This window comes from Neomonachus schauinslandi, chromosome 3, assembly GCF_002201575.2.
Source record: "Neomonachus schauinslandi chromosome 3, ASM220157v2, whole genome shotgun sequence".
In the NCBI taxonomy this organism is placed as follows: Eukaryota; Metazoa; Chordata; class Mammalia; order Carnivora; family Phocidae; genus Neomonachus; species Neomonachus schauinslandi.
The window spans coordinates 29,863,750-29,885,530 of record NC_058405.1 but is presented as its reverse complement, the minus strand read 5'-3'; the positions used below and the strand labels follow the sequence as shown (position 1 = coordinate 29,885,530).

Here is a 21,781-nt window from a genome sequence, read left to right as displayed (position 1 = left end):
AGCTTCAGGTTGAGTCCCAGCTTTGCCACTCATTAGCTACTCGAGCTGAGTCTTTGCTTCTGTCTCTGCAAGGTAGGGATTGTATCACTCTAATTTTTTTTTTAACTGAGGTATAGTTGTCATACAATGTTATATTACTTTCAGGTATAGAACATAGTGATTTTGACAATTCTTTGTATTAGGGCTCGCTATGGTAAGTGCCATCACCATCTGTCATCATACAATGTTGTTACAATATTATGGACAAAATTCCTATGCTGTACCTTTCATCTTAATGACTTATTATTTATTTTATAACTGGAAGTTTGTACTTCTTATTCACCTTCACCTATTTTGTCCATCCCTCCACCCCCCCTCCCTTCTGGCAACCACCAGTTTGTTCTCTGTGTTTATGAGTCTGTTTCTGTTTTGTTTGTTTTGTTTTTTTAGATTCCACATGTAAGTGAAATCATATGGTATTTGTCTTTCTCTCTGACTTATTTCGCTTAGCATAATACCCTCTAGGTCCTTCCATATTGTCGTGGAATTATATCACTCTTAAATGTTGTTGTGGAAACCAAATGAGATAAATTATAAATTACTATAAGATCATCTAAAGTATTATTCTTGTCTGAATGCTCCTCCTTACCCAGTAGAACTTAAAGGGGCAGCAGAAGCCTTGCTTGGGAGGAGAATTGAGGTGGGATGTGGGTAGAATAGCAAAGAAAATCTAAAAAACAACATCCATGTAGAATCATACACATGTGGTCTTTTATGTCTGACTTCTCTCATTAACATACGTCAAGCTTCATTCATGTTGTAGTATGTATCAAAACGTCATTTTTTAAAAACTGCCGAGTAAAATGTGTGAGTGTAGCACTTTCATGTTGTATCTCACATGCTCTGTGCCCATTCATCCATCCGTGGATATTTGTGTTGTTTCCACTTTTTGGCTGTTTTGAATAATGCTGCTATGACCGTCCCTGTACAAGTTTTTGCGAAGACATCTGTCCATAACTAAGAGAATATCAGAGAGCACACAGAGAAGCCTGCTCTGTGAGGGCTTGTCTGCTGCAGACGCTGTCCGGGTTCTCATCTTGCCAGGCACTGGGGGCAGAGCTCATGGCACTTCCAAAGCCTGAGATGTCAGGAGTCAGGTGGGGACCGCTGGGTCTCCCTTTCCTCTCACCGTAATGTCAGGGTACTGGTCCAGTCTTGCAATGACTCAGGATGAGCTTTATTGCCGGTTGCCATGGAAAGAGGTGGTTTGGTTTAGAAGGCAGTTTCTGCCTCTTCCCACCTTAGGTGTGTTGCATCCTCTCCCTGAACTTCAGGTGTCTTGTCTGGGAGGTGGAGGTAATAATAGGTACCTCACAGAGTGTAGGACGAGGATGAGACAATGTCCGGGGCCACCCCATTCAGAGCAGGTGCTGTTGTGGCCCCGGGCAGTAGGACAGTTGAAGACACAGAGGGCACAAGTCAGAGACAGCGTGACACAGAGCCCTTTGAATGACCTATTTTAGGAATATTTAAATCACTTTTCCCATAAGTACTCTATTTATTTGCTAGGGCTACCATAACAAAATACCACAGACCAGTTGACTTAAACAACAGAAATGTATTGTTTCACAATTCTGGAGGCTAGAAGTCCAAGATTGGGGTGCTGTCAGGTTCGCTTTCTCCTGTGGCCTCTCTCTGTGTCTTGCAGATGGCCACTTTCTGTGTCCTCAAATGGCCTTTTCTCTGTGCACATATATCCCCGGTGTCTCTTTGTGTGTCCAAAATTCGTCCTCTTATATGTTCATGAGACAGGTTGGATGAGGACTTACCTAATGGCCTCATTCTAACTTAATCATCTCTTTAAAGGCTCTGTCTCCAAATACAGTAATATCCTTAGGTACTGGGTACTGGGCTTCGACATATAAACTTTGGGGAAGATATATTCAGCCCATAATAAGCACCTAAGGAGCATCTACTCTGTTCTAGGCATGGGAAATATAGAAGGGAAAGACTTAGGTCTTGCCCCTGGGACACTCAGTCTTTTGGGAGAGATAGACAAATAGACAATTATAAAAATGCCTTTCTCCATTTACTTTGCCCTGTGTCTTAAATGTAATTTTCAGTCTTTGCAAATGAATCATCAAATATACATTCAGCGTTTTGCCCACTGCAGAATCTCAATTCAATCAGCTATGAACTCTCCAGGTCTTCACCAACTCAGGAAGAGAATTTATCAGAGCCCATTGAGAAACAGGAGAAGGTTAACCAAGAGCCCAGATAAGCTGGGCCAGACGCAGGGGAAATGAACAAATAGTTGAGATTGAAATTTGTCTTCACATGCCTCTTTTCCACCCCTTTCTGCCAAATTTTAGTGACCTTCAAACACAGCCAGCCAGAGGCTGCCCACACTGCATGCCCAGTGTCCCAAATTTAAGGCTGTTCCATCCCCTCCCCACACACAACCACACCTGCCTTATGTCTTTGTTCTCTAATTTCCAAGCTGATAGAGGCATGAGGCTAAAACCTGAGCACTTTCATGGGGCGCCTGGGTGGCTCAGTTGGTTAAGCATCTGCCTTCAGCTCAGGTCATGATCCTGGGGTCCTGGGATGGAGCCCCACATTGGGGGAGCTCCCTTTCAGCAGGGTGTGTGCTTCTCCCTCTCCTTCTGCCCCACCCCACTCGTGTTCTGTCTCAAATAAATAAAATATTTTAAAAATTTGAGTACTTTCAGTGTGTCGGGCAATAATCAGACACTTTACAAATGTCATCTAATTTGATCTTCAAAACAGCTGTTTCACCTCATTTGATAGATGAGGGAGCTGAACTACAACACACTCAAGGTAACAGTAAATAGCATCCTTTAAATGCAGATCTTTCTAACTTCACTAAGACCTTCAGACTCTCAGCTATTAGTGATGTGAACAGCTGTTGATCTCTGTGACGATAATGCCATGATTGACTACATTGGTGGTTAGTCTTAGGTTGGGTTCCTAGAAGCAGTGCCTGAGAGGAATGTGGGTGCCTGTGACTTACTGAGGGTAGGCTCTCAGGAGGAAGGAGAAAGGGAAGCAGGGAGTAGAGGCAGGGGGAAGGGCTGAGCAAGGATATGCTCTCTGTTAGTCTAGCTTCGGCCTGATCCCATAGTGACCTCTGAAGCATAAATCACCTGCAGAACTGGCTCTACCTTGAGGCAAACGGTCATTTTTGCCCTGGGTCATTCTACCATTGGCTGTAAGTTGTAGCGTGTGGGGAGGGTGTGTAACCAGGTAGCCCCACCAGGAGTCATGAGCCCATAGTGCCAACTCTGAGATAGGTAGAGGGGACCTGGTCTGGGCACCAGCACATTCCACTTCTCACCTACACTAGGGTTGGGGTATGGACATTCTAAAAGAAGGCCCCAAGGAAAACGATGATGTCATCCAAAGGAATGTGTCTTTACCACTTCAGGTCCTACGGCAAGTTATTGTAGGAGATACTTTTGCACCAGAAGGTGAGAGACAGGGCTTTTAGAACCCCTGAGTTAAACCTATGAACAGCTGCCTGATAGTATGGTCTTAAATTGGAATAGCACTTATAGTTTAACGATTGATGTTTGTGTACGTTATCCATTTAATCATCACAAACCTATGATGGCAGGTTTCATTAGCCCATTTTACAGGGAGATTATGTGGTTCAATTACAGAAAATTTTTTTTAAGGTTTTATTTATTTAGTTTTTTTTTGAGAGAGAGAGAGAGTGCATGTGTACAAGCATGGGGGAGGGGCTGGGAGAGAGGGAGAAGCAGACGCCCCGCTGAGCAGGGAGGCCCACCTCTGGATCATGACTTGAGCCCCTGAGCGGAAGGCAGATGCTTAACCTACTGAGCCACCCAGGTGCCCCTCAATTACAGAACTTTGATGTGATAAGGCTGGGCCTACGACTTGCCTCTGACTTGAGATCTAATGTCCCTCCTTCATTTCATCCATTGTACCGTTGGATGGATTCTGCAAAAAACCTCATGCCCCACCTAGGGGACCAGCCATCCCCATTTGCTCAGGACTTTTTCAGTTTTAAAACTGAAAATCCCACATTCAGGGAAACCCAGGGCCTACTTAACCGTTAAACAGAAATAGCAGTGCCTAGGGCCTATGATACCTTTAGAGCCCTACAAAAAGGTTCTAATTTTAATACCTTTTAACAATGGAAGAAAACATATGAATATTATAATAATAATGAAAGTATGCTAATTAAGCCAGCCTGGATAACTTTTAATCTTTATATTAACAACCGTAAATATACTTTTTAACTGTGTGGGCATGTGCATGCATGCGTGTGTGTGTGTGTGTGTATGTGTGTCTGTGTCTGTGTCTGTGTCTCTGTGTGAATGTGAAGGAAGAAGCCTATGAAAGCAAAAGTGCCTAGGACTCACAAAGTCATAATGCAGCCCTGAGTTCACTTTGGCTTCCCCAGAGGCACTCTGCGTATTGTGCTGTGAATTCCATGTCTCTGTCTCCCTACTGACCTGACCAGACATTTCTCTTACTCATCTTTTTGTCTCCAGCTCCTAGCTTAGCGCCCAGCACACTATACACACCCAATGCCTATTTATTGATTGAATAAATGAGTTAATTGATGGCCTCATTCAGCCGATTGCTTGATAACACTGGGGACATTCACTGCTCTTGGCCTCAATTTCTACATCTGTAAAATAAATACATTGGAATAGAACTCTCAGGTTCTTAGGGGGCACTTGATGTCATATATTTGTGATACCAGGTCATGGGACTTTCTTAATGTCATTGAAAAATGTCAATTATCATATGGTTTCACTTATTTGTGGAACATAAGGAATAGCTTGGAGGATATTAGGAGAAGGAAGGGAAACATGGGGGGGGAATTGGAGGGAGAGATGAACCTTGAGAGACTACGGACTCTGAGAAACAAACTGAGGGTTTTAGAGGGGAGGGAGTGAGGGGATGGGTTAGCCCGGTGATGGGTATTAAAGAGGGCACATACTGCACCTGGAGCATGGGTGTTATACGAAAACAATGAATCGTGGATCACTACATCAAAAACTAATGATGTATGGGCGCCTGGGTGGCTCAGTTGGTTGGGCGACTGCCTTCGGCTCAGGTCATGATCCTGGAGTCCCGGGATCGAGTCCCGCATCGGGCTCCCTGCTCGGCAGGGAGTCTGCTTCTCCCTCTGACCCTCCTCCCTCTCATGCTCTCTGTCTCTCATTCTCTCTCTCTCAAATAAATAAATTAATTAATTAAAAAAAAAAACTAATGATGTATTGTATGGTGACTAACATAACATAATAAAATTAAATTAAAAAAAAGAAAAATGTCATTACCAATGAAAGAATCACTTGTAAATTCTTAGAGTCATTGTTGTGTTTTTTCCCCTCCGTATTTTTCTTTTAGATCCTTACTGGAAGGCAGCATGTCCAATTCTACCTTGCGAAAAATGTCTCCCACAAGAAATGGTAATGTAGATAATATTTTCATTACTCAGAAAACTTAAAAATCTGAGAGAAACAGCTCATGGCTCTTAATTCTTTTATATAGATACAGAATGCTTAGAAGGAACTGCCAACGTTAGGCTTAAGGAAAAAGTAGGAGTGCTATAGCTTTTATTCATGTAATTGCAATGCAAAGATTTTTTTAAAAATCAATAAAAATGTTCTTTTGTGTGTGGGACATTCTGTGCTTCTGACTCCCCTGAGATTAAAGAATTCAGTTACTTATAATCAAAAGCACCAGAACTTCTTGACTATCATTTACTAGGTGCTTGTAAAGCAGTCTTGTGTGTACTTCTTTTGTTTTTTTTTTCTCTTGTATGTACTTCCGAAGCATATATATTTTTTAGATAAAATGGTCAACCACCAAAGCATGGCTTGGTTTATCCCACGCCTGTGGTTCTGTATTCCCAGGTGCCATACAGGACCTCGTGAGCTGTCCCGGCAGTTTCACTTGGCACCTGAGCAGTTTTATATGTTATCTCTGGGGTATGGGATTTTTCTCTCTTAGCAGCGCATCCTGTTTTGAAACAGTGCTGAACTTGTGAGCCTACAAGATGGATGCTAGCCAATCAGATGTGCCTCTCAAGACACCCAGGTTAACAACTCACACTTGACCCCATGAGGTTGCATCTCCCAGTTTGTTTGTTTTTTTTTCATTTTTTCTGTTGATAGATATGAAGAGTACCACTCAGGGGACCACACTGAGGCAACAGGGTTTTCATGAGGTGAACAAAAGAAGGACTTTCTTACAAGACAACAGCTGGATAAAGAAATGTCCCAAAGAAGAAAAGTAAGAGGGTGTGGAGAGGGGGGTGGGTGGACGAGTACAAAGAGCTGTTCTCTAGCTGGGAAGCCAGTGGCCATCTGGAAAGCAGGTGCTTTCCTTAAAACACTTTGTTGCATGGCCTAATGTTTGCTAAGATTTAAGATTTTCATTGGTTTTAAGATTTTCAAGACTATTTCTACCGTTTTTATTATCCCTGTAACGAAGAGCATGCGAGTCATTAGGGAGAAAAAGCAGAGTTTCATTGTTACAACTAGAACGGACGTTTGTGTCTTTTTGATAAACTGAAAAGAACATGACTTAGCAGTTTCCCAAAAGGTAATATTTAATCCACAGTAGGGAGACTCCTCATGCATGTTCATCATGTCAGTTGAAATAAACAAATAATAGTATGATTCCTAATTTACAAATTTAATAATAATTTATCTAAAATTTCTATATGTGCAAGTGAAATCAATACATTCTCACCTCATTTTAGTCACAGTGGTCATACATCTCTAAGTATTGGGTGGGTGCTAAATGTGGTATTACTTTGCAAGGGAAAACATTTACCCTCAAGAACGTTTTGTCTGTTTTGAGCATTGCTTCTACTAGCTCTATGTTATAGATCTGAAAACTACAGTTGTAGGCATATTGCCTCATGGCCAACATAGATTTATAATAGACGTTTGTCTAGCCCAGATATATTATGATAAATTACATATATAAATATGCGTATTTTTTTAAAGATTTTATTTATTTATTTGACAGAGAGAGAGACAGCGAGAGAGGGAACACAAGCAGGGGGAGTGGGAGAGGGAGAAGCAGGCTTCCTGCTGAGCAGGGAGCCCGATGCGGGGCTCGATCCCAGGACCCTGGGGTCATGACCTGAGCCGAAGGCAGGCGCCTAACGACTGAGCCACCCAGGCACCCCAATATGCATATGTTTTTTGATTCCCTCTTGTGTACAGGTACATACTTTACATATAAGGCATCTTTAAATCTCACAAATCACACAAGGTAGGTATTACATCCTCTATTTTATAGAAGAGGGATCTGAGATTCAGAAAAGTTAAGTAACTTGTCCAATCCACACAGCTATTAAGTGATGGAGTTGAAATTTTAACATGACCCATTGTCTATTACACCAACGGTTCTCATTCAGGGGCAATTTTATCCCCAGGGGATGTTTGGTAAGATCTGGAGACATGCCCGGGTATCAAAATTAGGGAGTACTCCTGACATCTAGTGGGTAGAGGCCATGGATGCTGCTGCTGCATGATACAAAATTATCAAGCCCATAGTCTCATAGTGCTGAAGTTGAGAAGCTCTACGTTACAGGATACTTACTCTCAACTAAGCAGGATACTTACTACTAAAGTGCCCATATATAGTTATTTGAGGAACATATTTATAAGTGTTAAATAAAGATGTCTATTAATTTCTGTTATTAAATCTTATTATTTTAAGGTAATATAGAGGTATTTAGGGACTCACATTGACTTTTGGAGTTAACATTCTTGGACAATCATCATTTCCTTTAGTAACACACATTTACTACTTCTGTCAGAGCCCTAATATGGCACTTCTATTTTTCTATAGTGGTTGAGTGATGTCAAATGTGAATCATAAATTCTGTGTTGCAAATATTTGCACAGATGGATGAGGATAGAGATGTCTAAGACAAATTATAATTGGTAGGAATGATGGTTTTATGCCAGGCATGCCTCCTTTATAAAGGCCCAGGGAAGCCAGTTTGGATGGCATGGCAGCTGTTGAATGAAGGGAAAATGGGCTCCAATGTTTCCCCCACTCCTACTGGCCCAGGTCTGGGCTGTGTGTTATGATTCTTCTTCAGGTCAGAATGCATCTGGTGTCTGCTACTCTCTCACGAGTTTAGGGAACTGGATACCAAGAGAGATGGAAAAGTTCTCTTGGGATTTTTGAGGGTGTAAATTTGCTGGAATTGTTTCAGTTTCGCTGTTCATCTTTCTTTTTAATTATCTACCACAGTTTCTTGTATAGCTTTATTATGAATAGTTCCAGAGTGTTGAGTAACATTAGGGGAGCAGAACCAGGAGCAATCTGGTATTTCAGGTTTGGTTGGGTTGACATGAAAAAGGTTCAGGTACTTGGTTCAAGACCAAAAGCTCTACTACATGTTTTGACATTTCCTAGTTGCCTGTACTTTCAGGTCTGCTGTACAAAGTAAGAAAGACATTGTTTGGGATTTTATGTATGAAGGTCTATGTATGTAGAAAGGGTTATGTATGAAGGGTTAACTAGGAGGAAAAGCAAAGGTTTGATTATTTCAAGATCTGGGTCCTAGATCCATGCCTGTCACTTACTAACCTTTTGGTCTTAGGAAATCTCTGATTTTTTTCTCTGATCATTTCAAAATCTCTGATCAGTTTCTTCTTCTGTGAATTGGGTATGACAAGGTCTTCTTTGCCTAAGTCATAGGATTATTTTAAGGACCAAACAGTTCTCATGGTTCAAAAATGGGCCAAATATCCTGTGAATGATCCACCTTCTTAACCATAAATATTGGTACTTATTTTCCTGCTTTTTGTCAAGGAAAACTATCAAGTCCATCAGATGAAAATGTCTACATATAAAAGACTTAGTTATATTTAAGACATGTTTGTGAAAGCTTTTACCTTCCTGCAGAAAAGGACTCATAATGTACACAAAGTAGATGTCCACATACATGTTCCCACACTCTGATAGAAAAAAAAGTAACACTCATTCCATTGTTGAATCATATGGAAATCTCATGGGATATATGAGAATAATGATCATTTGTACTGACAAACCTGTTTCTTTTCACCATGCTCTTTCAAGGGGAGACTGGTAAAAATAAATGTATTGTTGTGTTCTTATGCCTGAAATAAGATGAATTAATCTTGCTCTAAATTGTGAGCTCTTTCCAGTCTCCCTTATTTAGTGCTTACCAAATACTGTGGTAACTTTCCATGTGACTTTGTTTTGTTCTTTCTTTACAGAGATGAAAATTATGGTAGGGTGGTGCTCAACCGATGTAACTCCCATGATGCCTTGGACAGGTGGGTGTTTCAGACAAGTTACATCATTAGCAGAAACACAAAGACAATAGTTTTGAGAGAAGGCTTGTTCAAGACAGGCTGAATATTTGTGGCTAGCCTCAGGCTCTCCCTGGCATTCTGGAAGACTCTGTGATATCATTAGGAGTTTCCACAGAGCAAAGTCTGTGCTTCTCCAGCTTCATGCTCTAGAACCACAGCTTGGGGGTATAGAATAACCAATCCATGGAGGTAGCCCTCTGGATGGGAAAAAGAAAGGGCTGCCACAGAAATGTGACCAGATAAGATATCTCAGAACCTTAGGAAAAGTAACCCTAAAATATAGAAATAACAGCCCCAGAGTTCACTTGCTTTACAGGCAGTACACTTCTTTTTAGAAACTCCTAGGTTTGTGAAAAACAATTAAATGATACTGAGTGGCAAAAAGACTGAGGCAAATTAGTAGAAAAATTCAGACAAAACTCATAATCACAATAATGTAAACAATCTAAGATTGATCAAACAAGTAGATAATACTCTTGTTAAACCACATTTATGCTCACACACATACAAATAACCACATCCATCAGAAGAACCTAAGTATTTATCAGACACAAGTTTTATCTGGTCTAGTAGCCTGTGTCTGTCTGTCACCAAGATGTATTTAGTAAGGGAGTGTGATTGTCTTTTATGGCATGGACTTTAAAAAGTAGACACCTTGAGTTTTTTAGAAACTTTTATTTATGAATTTTTCTAAACCCTTCTAAACCTGTTCATAATTTTGACCTGTTCTAAAGGTACTGAGCTTAGAACTCTCTACACAAAGTATCTGTTTGGTTTTCTGGTTCTCAGCCTTAGTTCATCTGACTGATTATTCTGTGACTACCTTTGCCCTCTCCTTGGCCGTCATGATTTTGAAGATTACAACCTGGTTCTCAGGTGGCTCTCACCCCCAAAGGGAGTCTGATCATTTTAGTCCAGCTACCCATGGAAATTACTCCCTCCATTTTACTGGCTAACTCCCCTCCATATACTGGCTAAACAGTACATTGAACTTTTATCTTCAGTAACAAAAGTGTGTGAGCCCGAGATGTTTTCCCCTTAACCCATAACTAGCGTCTCAAAATACATGTTCCTAGAAGGGTAGTGCAGATGATTTTCCTCCTTGCACTTGCTCAGATGGATGCCTACTTTGCCATTTTCTGCCCTTTCACAGAGGCTGTACCCACTTTGGTGGACACTTAACACCATTTTGGAGCATCTGCTATGTGCTGCCATAGTGCTAAGTGCTGGGAATACGAAGATGCATATGATACCACCCTTGACCTTAGGGAGCCTTTACATTCTGGAAAAACATGGATCCATAGACTACAAGACTAAAATTTACCATGGAAGCGCTATTGTAGAAGTGTGCGACAGCGCCTTGGGAGTAGACGAGAGAGCCTAACTCTGCCTGAATTAATCAGAGATGGCACCCAGAAAGTGTCTTCCATGTCGGCTAAGGAGGATGAGGAGGGGTTTCTGAGTCAGGAAGGGCGGCTGGTGGGCATGAAGCAGGAGAGAAGTGCTTCCATTACAAATGGCTATGTGTGCAAAAAGCTCCATGTGAGCAGAGACTGAAAAGGCTAAAGGAAAGGGAAGGTAAACAATATAGTCTCCTCACCTAGATAACAGCTTCATAGTAGGCATGAACTAAGAACTTCCACTGTGTACTTCTCTGCCAGATCATTTAAAACAGTCAAATAAGCCTGGCAGCACAAATACTTGCAGAGATGCCTACTGTGAACCAGATACTGGCCTGAGGACTGGGAATAAAACAAAGTCCCTGCTTCCATAGAACCTGCCTCCTAGTTGAAGGTGGAGCGGGGGGGAGAGACTGAAAATAAATAAACACAATATAATATGATATGTTGCCATAAGTGCTAGGAAGAATAAAGCCAACTAATGAGACATAAAGTGATGCTGAGAAGGGCGTCAGATGGCCCTTCAGTGTCTGTTTGCATTCATGCATTCAACACAATGCTGGACTAGACCATGATTTCACTCTGAGGTTCCTTTAAAACTGAGGGAATCGCATTAGGCAATTTTCATTACTTTTTTCTCCCATCAACGGACACTGTTCCTTCTGCTTCCATTTGAAAATGTTCACAGCTATTTATCCTCCAAGGCCCAGCTCAAACTGTGCCTTATCCATGAAGCCCTTTTTGATTCTTTTACCTAGAAATAAACTTTCTCACCTTAGAACTTCCTTCCCTTTCCCTGAACGTCTTTTATGACAGTGGCCACTATCTGCCTTTGGGTGTACATATCTAATTTATCTCCCTAGCTCTGTGTGAGTAGATTCCATAGTTTTTTATTCTTGACTTCCTCATAGTCATCAGCACAGTAAATTATATATTGTTTAACTTCAAATATTTGCTTAATAAAAGTACACTATATCAAGTTAAAAATTAAATTGTAAGTGCATATACTGCTTTAGTGCTTTTTCAGATTCAGTATCTTTGATCTGTCAGCTTCAAATGATGCTTTGAAATGCAAACACAGTAAATCATGATATAATTCATCAAAGAGCTTGCTTTTCCTGTATCACAGGGTTATATAAGGCTTTAAACAGCCTGTTTTTGCTGAATGATCAGTCTGATCAAGATATTCCCATTTGCTTTGATGATCTTGATTCCTACTATTGAAACTCCTATCCTGTCTTCCCTTCTTTTCTTGTCTTCTTCCCTCTCCCCTTTGTTCTGCTCACCTATCTTCCTCAACTTTCTTTGCCTTCTGTCTCTCTTCTCCCTACTTCTCCTTATCTCCTTTTTCTTCTCCCTCATCCCTACATCTCTCCTTTCTCTCTTCTCGCACTCTCTTTTTTTCATTTCTTTCTTTCTAGCTTTTCCTGTTTTCTTCTTTTCCTTTCTTCCCTCTCCCTTCAGTTCAGCAAGTTCTTTTTTTCAACCCTGTCCACGGTGCTGAACTTTAAATAAAGCTATTTGTATTCAGCTTGTTGAGCTAGTTTACGGTGTTACTAAAGTTCTGCAAACAAAACATATCTGATTTTAAGGGATTGAGTTCCTATGATGTAGAAGTCAACAGTATTGATAAGAGTACACATTAATTGGTAACCACTTTGCATGTCATGTTGTTTGTTTTGCCTATCCTTTATCCCCAATTTGAATATGTTACATTGTAGTTAGAAATAATTGGACCTAGAGAAGAATTCCTTTATTAGCAGGGGGGAGTTGGGTTCACCGTAATTTATTCTATCCAAGTCAAAACTTTGGAAGATTTAGATACTCTGAATCTGTCTTTCCTTGGTAACATGTACAACTCCTACCTAAATAGGCCAAAATTTTACCAAAGACATGATAGATTTTATAAACTTTTTTTGGTAATTTATTTGACTTTCTGTAATTATTTTTTGCTACAGGAAAGCAAATGACAGAGATGAGCCAAAAGCTACGATTAGTCGGTACAGATCTGATGACACTTTAGACAGGTAAGGTGTTTTTGAACCATGTAAGCAGGATGCAAAATGTATATGAAATCCCATTTTTTAAATCAACCATGAGGTATTTAAATGTTTGCCAAGGTAAGTTTTGAGCCATGACATTTTATCCCCAGGGACAGAAGGGCTATTCAGATTGAATCATCTTCAAAATTCACAAAATCTTGACTCAACATGCTATTTTCCCAAAATCCTGCCAATAGTAGATTGATAAGAACAATTTTGAAGAAACTGGTTTGAGTATAGGTAGGGTGGACACTACATGGAATCTGTTCAGTTTTAACTGGAGAATCTAGTTATTTTTGTGAATGAGTAGTCAGTTCTTATTCTAACTTTTGGGCTTTCCATCCCACTGGTGGAAAAACGACAGTTTCTATTTTTATAGAGAGACTATAAGTTTTAATAATAACATAGTTTTGATCCACTGTAGTATAAAGGCTCTTTACTTTAGAAAGTGAAATTACTCTTGTGGGTGGTACTAGAGTCACCGTATGGCCTGTAGAATGGGTCCATGGTGTTGTGCCTGTTGTTAGTTCCTTCCTACACAGAGGAAAAGGGCTCATCTTTATGGAGAAAATTGAGAAATGTCTATTTTTTTTAAAGTAGGCTCCATACCCAGCATGAAGCCCAGTGCAGGGCTTGAACTCACAACCATGAGATCAAGACCTGAGCTGAAATCAAGAGTCAGATGCTTAACTGACTGAGCCACCCAGGCACCCCGAGAAATGTCTATTTAGATTGAAATGTAAATGCTACAAATCACATTTTTATCTTATATTTGGTAGAGATACTTAATAAGCATATATAAAGTGCAAAGTTAACATTTTTAGTTGGAGTCTAGGCAATGGACACCTGAGGCCACTGACCGTTGAGGTCACTCCCTGTAGCTAAAGATATGCTGCTATTGTAGACAAAAATGCCACCTGCTGCATTTTAAGTAGACATGCTGGAATTTATGGTATCTAGTGGATTCTATATTCAGTATTTGCCAGTATTAATTCATGTAGGAAATGTACACACTTATGTACTATTCATAGGTTTTCAAGCCAGTCTCCCTTAATAGAGGCTAATCCTCACTGGTATGCCTAAGTAGTTAATTTCTCTCTTATAATTAATAGCCTCGCAAAAAATGAGTTTGTAGAAGTATATGTACAGGATCTCATCTCCACAGCACTGAGTGGAGAGAGGAGTCAAAATAAGTCCATTCATGTTGGCCTTGTGGGCTGTCCTGTTGCACCGTTAATTAAAGACAGAAACCCTATTTCTAGGAATGAATCTGAAAGGGAGATAATTATGCCTCAAGAAAGGTAAATATGTGGGAGACCTAAGCCTTTGTAGGCTGTGTATCTGAAGGTCTATGTTGGGCCAGTCAAGACAGAGCCTTGGAACATTAGCAATGAACTAGACCAGACTTCACAGGCTAACAAGATGAGTCATTCTCAGCCTCGGCTGCAAATTAGAATCACTAAGAGAGCTTTTAAACTTTACCGATAACTTGGTCCCACCACCTCTCACCCTTAAAATTCTGATTTAATTAGTCTGAGGTGGGACTCGGACATTTTTAAAGCTTATGAAGTGATTCTAGTGTGCAGCCAAAGTTCAGAACCACCAATCTAGCCCAAATCCTTCTTCATTTTATACCCTAGAAAATGAGGCCAGAGGTGACCTGCTTTATTTACACAGAGGTTTAGTGGCGTGTTTGGTCAGCTCATTCCCGAGGCAGTCCTGAGTCCCAACAGTATGCCACATCTCTCTAAGTGTGGAAACAGATGTGAGGGAGAGAACTCAGGAATCAGTAAAGAAAGGCAAGTCCTATCAGGAGTCAGACTTTTCATAATGCTGGCCACTCCAAATGTGAGATAGGACATAATTTTAGGAGGAAGATGACCAAATATATCTGGTATGCACGTATGTATGTATTTCAATAATGCAATTGTTTTATTTTTAATTTTTATTTTTTTGAAGATTTTATTTTTAAATGGTCTCTACACCCAACGTAGGGCTTGAACCCATAACCCTGAGATCAAGAGCAACATGCTCCACCAACTGAGCCAGCCAGGTGCCCCATAATAATGCATTTATTTTTAAATGAATATAAGAAAAGTACTGACTTTATATTTGAAGTTCTTTTTAAAATATATATGTAGGTAAAAGTGTGAGGTGTTCTAAAGAAACATAAGTAAATACTAATGTATGTAGCATTCAACAGGGCCCAAATCCTCAAGGCTAATGACTAATTTGGAAAACCTACGTTGTGGTGCCCTCTAGTGTTCTCTTGTGGAAGTGTAGCTTTTCCTCTGGTTCTTTTGATCATACTGCTAAATGACTGTCTTTGAGTATTTCCTGTCTCTGAGACTGACATGTATCAAAACAACCTATTTCACATCACAAGTTGGCAGAAACTTGATTTTCAAGAGAAATACAAAGCTAATCTCCCTAAGTAAGAAGAAATTGACATATGTATTGGAATGGTAGGTTAGAGTTCCCTCCATTATTACTCATAGATTGATGCCCCTAGTAGCACAGAAGAGATAGTGAAGGTGAAAACTAGTAAGTGCAGGAAGACCTGTTGACCTAATATATGAGTGTTGAAACAATCACACTACAGACTCAGATGTCTGACGTTGGGCCCTACTGGGGAGACTTTGGAGATACCCTACTTCTTAGCTGGTTGGCCAAGAGAAAGTCTTCTCTGAGACTCCACTTTTTCATCTATAAAATGAAAATAATTACGCCTCCCTTGTAAGGATATTTTAAAGTGTAGAGGAAAATGTATATAATAAGCGGCAAAGGGTAGGTAGCTGTTTTTATTATTACATGCAGTATTGTCCACATAGGCTTACACTGTAGAGTTTTTATTAACTTCATTTAATTTTAACATCAGAACTTGCCTTAATGTGAACCTCAAGAATGTTTGGTATTAAGGTTCTGTTTGCTTTAGACAGATCGTTGTTTTCAGCAAACCAGAGTAACAATTCCCCAAGATTATTTTTATCTCATGTTAGGGTCTCATGACAGCTATAAAGTCTGAGGAGAGTTTCCAAGGAACATTTAAGATTAAAGATTTAGGGTTACCTGACCTCTTACTTAAGGTACTCAGAGTGGTTTACTGCAGAGCCCTTTAAATATAAACATTTCAGAGGCTCAGTAGCAGTTAGCGCTGGTGATATAGTCATGGTCCTTGGCCTGATCATCACCTTAGACATGAGTTTTTTATACATGGCTTCTAGAAGCTTGTACAAGTTAATGCCTGGATTGTGAATGGTTTGTCGAGAATATGGAGTTCTGGAAGATTTCAGTCTTCCTTTTTCCATTCAAGTGTTATCAGTTTGTGGCATTATGTGCTATAAACAAAAACATGTTTGGAGTTGACTTATAGCCTTTTAATGTATTAGAGTTATTTACCCAATGTTTTAGTTACACATATCAAGATGACATTAGGAATTGAAATCATTTTAAACTTATGACAGTTAAGTCGTATGTTTTCCCCACATTAATTTTTTTTTAGAGTGAGGAAAAGTTAGTGCCCATCTTTGCAGGAATAGTTTATATAAAGCCATGTACTAAAGCTGATGGTAAAATTAAAAGTTTAGAGAAAGTTATAGTAGGCCCATAGTGTTGGATCAACAGAAAGGTTTTGCTGACCTTTTGTTTTCCTGAGCCTAATTTTGCTACATCCTCATGTTGTGCAAGCCTGCAGAATGCTCTAGGGGATAGTCCCATGTCTTAGGAAGAACCTTCCTCTCTGATGTGAGGGAAGGAAGGGAAGGAGGGTCTGCAGTCATGAGAACCCACCATTGGCATGGAGACCACAGGATTTGTCTTTTCTGACACAGGGGACAAATACACCTTTTCCAGATGTGACCTCCTTGAGGAGACCTGATATTTGAGGGATTAAAACCTCTGATGGCCAGTAGAGGCTATTAACCAAATGTGTTAGTCAAAGTAAACTAATTCACCAGGGTAGAGAACTCTTTTAACAAGTTCCCTCTCTTGCCCCCAAATCTATTATAGTTTAGCACAATAAAGGATTACTGTTCACTCTCTTCAGGGTCCAGTGGGATGGGCTGGAAAATAGGGGATGTCTCAGCTCCATGAAGTGTCTCAGGGACCTAAGTTCATGTTTTGATGCTACCATCTTCAACCCATGAACAACAAAACCATAGTGGGAAGAGGAAGAAAGAGCAAGGAGGATCACACAAGAGGTTTTATGATGGGTCTGAAAGTAGCAAACATTTCTGCCCACATTCTTTAGTCTAGAATTCAATCACATGGTCCCAACTTAATTGCAGTGAAGAATGGGAAATGTGGTCTTCCTGTGTGCTCAGAAGGAAAAGAAAATTAGTTTGGCAAACATATAGCATTGTCTATGCCACAAAATATCTAAAAAATACTTGTCTCTCATTGATGCTTTTTACGGACTTGGCAAGCACACTGTCATTGACTGCATGTACAGTTGACAATACAGGGTTTATGGGTGCTGTGCAATCGAAAATTCACATATAACTTTTGACTCCCCAATACTTAACTACTATAACCCACAATTGATTGGAAGCCTTCCGATAACATAAACAGTTGATTAACACGTATTTTGTATGTTATACATAACTGAATTCTTACAATAAAGTGAGCTAGGAAAAAGAAAATGGTTATTAAGAAAATCATAAAGAAGAGAACATACATTTACAGTACCATACTGTATTTATCGAAAAAATCTGCATGTAAGTGAACCTGTGCAGTTCAAATCCATCTGGTTCAAGGGTCAACTGTGTTATTAACAATAATGAATATAAAATAGTGGGTTAAATGCTCAATGAATCAGAGCATCTAGTAGAAAGGCATAAATCTTAAAAATTCCAAACTGTGTCAGAATAGCCTCATAAATAGATTTTGTCTTAAGTAGTTTTTTTTTTAATTGCAAAATATCTAAAATGTAACACCTGAAAACAAATCTCTTTACCAGCAAAAGGTTATATTGTGGAGTTATTCTTTCATGAAAGAGGTCTGAAAGGACTTTAATGATCTAAATGTTCACCCAAACTTGTGTCTTGTTTCTTCATAAAGGATCTCAGACAGAAATGATGCTGCTAAAACACATAAGGCCAATACCTTGGATAACCGACTGACCAATAGGTACCAGTATCTATTGACTTTGGGAAAGACCCAAGTACAGTATTTTTCTAAGCATAACTTATTTGCTTACAATTCTTCTGTCCTACTTGATATCTATCTGTAAATTCTTTTCCTCCATTTTTTAAACACAAAAATGCTAGAGTATATACCTTTATTCCTCCTCATGGTTAGAGAACTAGAAAATCTTTGTTGCCTTGCTTAATTTTTTTAAAAGATTTTATTTATTTATTTGTCAGAGAGAGGGGGCACCAGCAGGGGGAGGGGCATGTAGAGAGAGAAGCAGGCTCCCCGCCGAGCAAGTAGCCCAATGCAATGCGGGACTCAATCCCAGGACCCTGGGATCACGATCTAACCCAAGGCAGATGCTTAACCAACTGAGCCACCCAGGCATCCCTGTTGCCTTGCTTAAAAATTGGGAGAGTTCATTGCTTCAGGTCATCATTCTCACCACATTCATGTTTTTGTTTTAAGTTATCCTGGTGGCAAGAGTATGAAATACATGTAAATGCCAATTTTACATTCTTATTGCTAAAGAAAATTACTGAACTCAACAAATAAAAATGTTGAACTTAAACGATAACTGAATTTTCTGAAATAAAATGATTTCCTTTAGAATCTAGCACAAGACAAAAAAATCATGAAATCACCCTATCAAATTTATTCAAATACTGATGCTTTCTTTCTCTTTCTCTCAAATAATGTCTAACTTTAAATAACAACTCTAAATTCATGGACAATTGCATATCGATGCAAGTATTCATTCTTTGTTGCTGCTCAAACTTTTACCTTTTTTTCTTTTTACCAGAAACATGTCCACGTTTAGATCACCAGAAGTAACAAAGATGTATGTATTTTTCTGACTGAAGTTACATTTTAAGAATAAAGTGTATTTCTTTGTTTGCATTCAAGAAAAATCAGGGTATATGCCCCTCAGGCCAAAGTTTCATTATAATAAAACCACACTCCTGTTGCTTAGGCAGAGTTTAGTAGAAATAAGAAAATGGTCCATGAAGCTTTAAATATTTACCATCTGGATTTTAACAGAAAAAGTTTATCAACCTCTGCTCTAACCAAACACCTGAACTTAAGTCATTCTTTTCTTCTTTTCTTTCTTTCTTTTTATTTTTTGTCTTACTTTTTCTTTTTATTTTTTCTTTCTCCAAATTTTTATTTAATTTCCAGTTAGTTAAGATACAGTATAATATTGGTTTCAGGAGTAGAATTTAGTGATTCATCACTTACATACAGCACTCAGGCTCATCATAACAAGTACTTTCCTTAATGCCCATCACCCATTTGATTTTTAATTTTTTTCCCCCCAGAGACCTTTATTTTTCCCTGTTCTTATGGCCACTAACTTTTTTCCCCTGTATCACTTGTCTTTCAAAACCCCCATCACATTACAATTCAACTGAGTCATGAAATCATAGGTTTGCTAGCAATCAATTCAGATGAAGTACATTTTTCTGAAACGTACTACTGGTGATTATAAACAGCCAAACTAGGTGGATTTTTGAAAACAGAATTGGTTTTTAAATTTGTATTTACAAATAAAGTAATTTTCACCTTGGACCACACCTCTCAGTCATTGAAACAGGCTTGGTTACGTCCTTTTTTTTTCCCTTTGGAGGTCTATGTATATTAATAAATGCTAAATAGAGATTTTAAATGGTGTGATTTTTAAAATGTTTTCTTAAACAATCTAATGCTTTTAATGCAAAAAAAATTGCAATATAATTCTGTTAGTCATAATATACACAGGATTAAATATATAATATGAATCCAGAGCACATCAGAATTTATTGGTCTGGATTTCAGACACACAATGTCATATAATGAATGATTTCATTCACTTCCTTCAGTTCTAGTTACTTAGATGAAGACCTGACGATTTATAAAATGGTAAATTAAGGAAGGACTTGTTTTCTCTTCTTCTTTTGTCTATTGAAATATGTTGTGGTAGGTGAAGAGCAGGTGGGAATATGAGTAGATGATAAGACCTTTCAAAGGTGGGACAGCATAAAAAATTTCAAGAATGTGATTTTTGGCTGTGATTAAACAGGCAGCCTGGAGTTTCGTTCAATGCCAATACCACCAGCACCCCGGCTCCCACCTCTGCTACAACTCCTGTAAAGAAAAAGAGGTATGATGGGCTGGTTGCATCTGTTTTGTGATGGCATTCTGTAGAGGACTGTCCTTTATTAATTTCTGAACCAAACCATCCACCAAGACCCCCGGTGGCATTCAGAAATTGGTCTCTCATCTTGTTCCCTCCTCCCTTTCCAGGGATCCAGAGCCACTGGATTCTGCTGTCTTCAAACTTTGTTCCTTTGCTTCCTCATTTCCATTTCAAATGTGCAGTCTTGGGGTGCCTGGGTGGCTCAGTCAGTTAAGCGTCTGACTCTTAATTTCGGCTCAGGTCATGATCTCAGGGTTGTGAGATCCAGCCCCAAGAGGGGCTCTGTGCTTGCTCAGTGTAGAGTCTGCTTGTGGATTCTCTCTCCCTCTGCCTCTGCTCCTCTCCCTGCTCACACTCAAATAAATAAATAAATAAATAAATAAATAAAATCTTAATAAAACAAACAAACAAATATGCAGTCTTTTCTCTAGGTCCCTTGGGGTCTAGAATATCTAAGTAATGTTTTCGATGACAGAGCTCAGCAAAGAATAAGCTACTTCAGGTAACACCTTTAGTAGAGTCCTACTACAGGGAATGCCTAACCCTGAAATAATTACGACTGTGGGGTAGCCAAATGTTGCCACGCTCCTGAAATCTGCCTGCATCCTTGCAGCCTTCTCTGCTCTGTTGATTGGGTTGACCCTACTTCCAAGTACAGAGTCAAAGTCCCCATCTTGACACTTCTATTTATCTAGTAGGCATGGAGAAGTAGCTAGACCTGTGGTGGCAGAATATTCTTCATGAGACAGAATGTAGATGGGCGAAGCAATTTTTGCTTGTTGGAGAGAACACAGTGCTAGTGAATCATGATCAAATGGAAAACAAGCATTCATGAATCTCAGTGCTTTTTAAAATGTTTTTATTTTCTTTGCCTGCACCTAAGACCATGCCTAGTTTGGGTAGGTGCTCAATGTTTGTTGATGGACTGGCTGATTGCCAAAACGCTCCTGCAGTTGGAATTCTGGTTGTGTCTGCGGAGTCTCAGAAAATGTGATCACCTTTCTCTTGGACCCAAATTTCACATCTCCTCCCCACAGCAAGAATCTTTCCTCTGACAGGCTAAGCATAATTCAGGATCATTGAAGCCAGCAATAAGACTCTACTTTTGTGATATACATTGTACTAGCTCTTGTGAGTAGAATCGACTACTTACATTGAGTTGAAATTTATGCCCATCTCTTCTTAGTTCAGTCCTGTGGTGCCTCAGAGAATAGACCTGCTTCAAGAATTTAAAGCCAGCTATCCTGGCTTCTTTATCCTAGCCTTTCCTTCCCTGGACTTTCCTCTGACATGTCACTCTCCTCTAAACATCTTCATTTTTGGTCCATATCTAAGTCTTTCTGACATAGCCCCTAAGCTATCTCTATCAATTAAAATTAAGTCCTGGTAATGTGAAGACATCTTTCTAATTGGATATATATGTGTTTGTATATATGCATTAATACATATATATGTTTACATAATTGAGGTTAGCATTAGTGGGGTGTTCACTTATGTTTTCAATACTCTTACTTTCAGAATTTTCTTTTTATCATGGAGCTTTTTTTTAAAAAAATATTTTATTTATTTATTTGACAGAAAGAGAGACAGCGAGAGAGGGAACACAAGCAGGGGGAGTGGGAGAGGGAGAAGCAGGCTTCCCGCAGAGCAGGGAGCCCGACGGGGGGCTTGATCCCAAGACCC

The 21,781-nt window shown here is 39.4% G+C and overlaps 1 protein-coding gene across 7 annotated transcripts in view; it reads left to right on the top strand.

The window, feature by feature from the left end:
* SCEL (sciellin) overlaps positions 1 to 21,781 on the top strand; it is a 105,661-nt gene that overhangs the window by 10,796 nt on the left and 73,084 nt on the right. For 6 of the 7 annotated variants that reach the window (XM_044913539.1, XM_021697949.1, XM_021697946.1 and 3 more), the window contains exons 2-8: positions 5,386 to 5,447; positions 6,156 to 6,273; positions 9,252 to 9,311; positions 12,709 to 12,777; positions 17,851 to 17,919; positions 18,725 to 18,763; positions 19,982 to 20,062. In XM_044913539.1, coding sequence (XP_044769474.1) covers positions 5,405 to 5,447; positions 6,156 to 6,273; positions 9,252 to 9,311; positions 12,709 to 12,777; positions 17,851 to 17,919; positions 18,725 to 18,763; positions 19,982 to 20,062 — 479 coding nt within the window. In that variant the 5' untranslated portion in view covers positions 5,386 to 5,404. The remainder of the gene's footprint in view (positions 1 to 5,385; positions 5,448 to 6,155; positions 6,274 to 9,251; positions 9,312 to 12,708; positions 12,778 to 17,850; positions 17,920 to 18,724; positions 18,764 to 19,981; positions 20,063 to 21,781) is intronic. The other variant, XM_021697950.1, reaches the window with a different exon arrangement.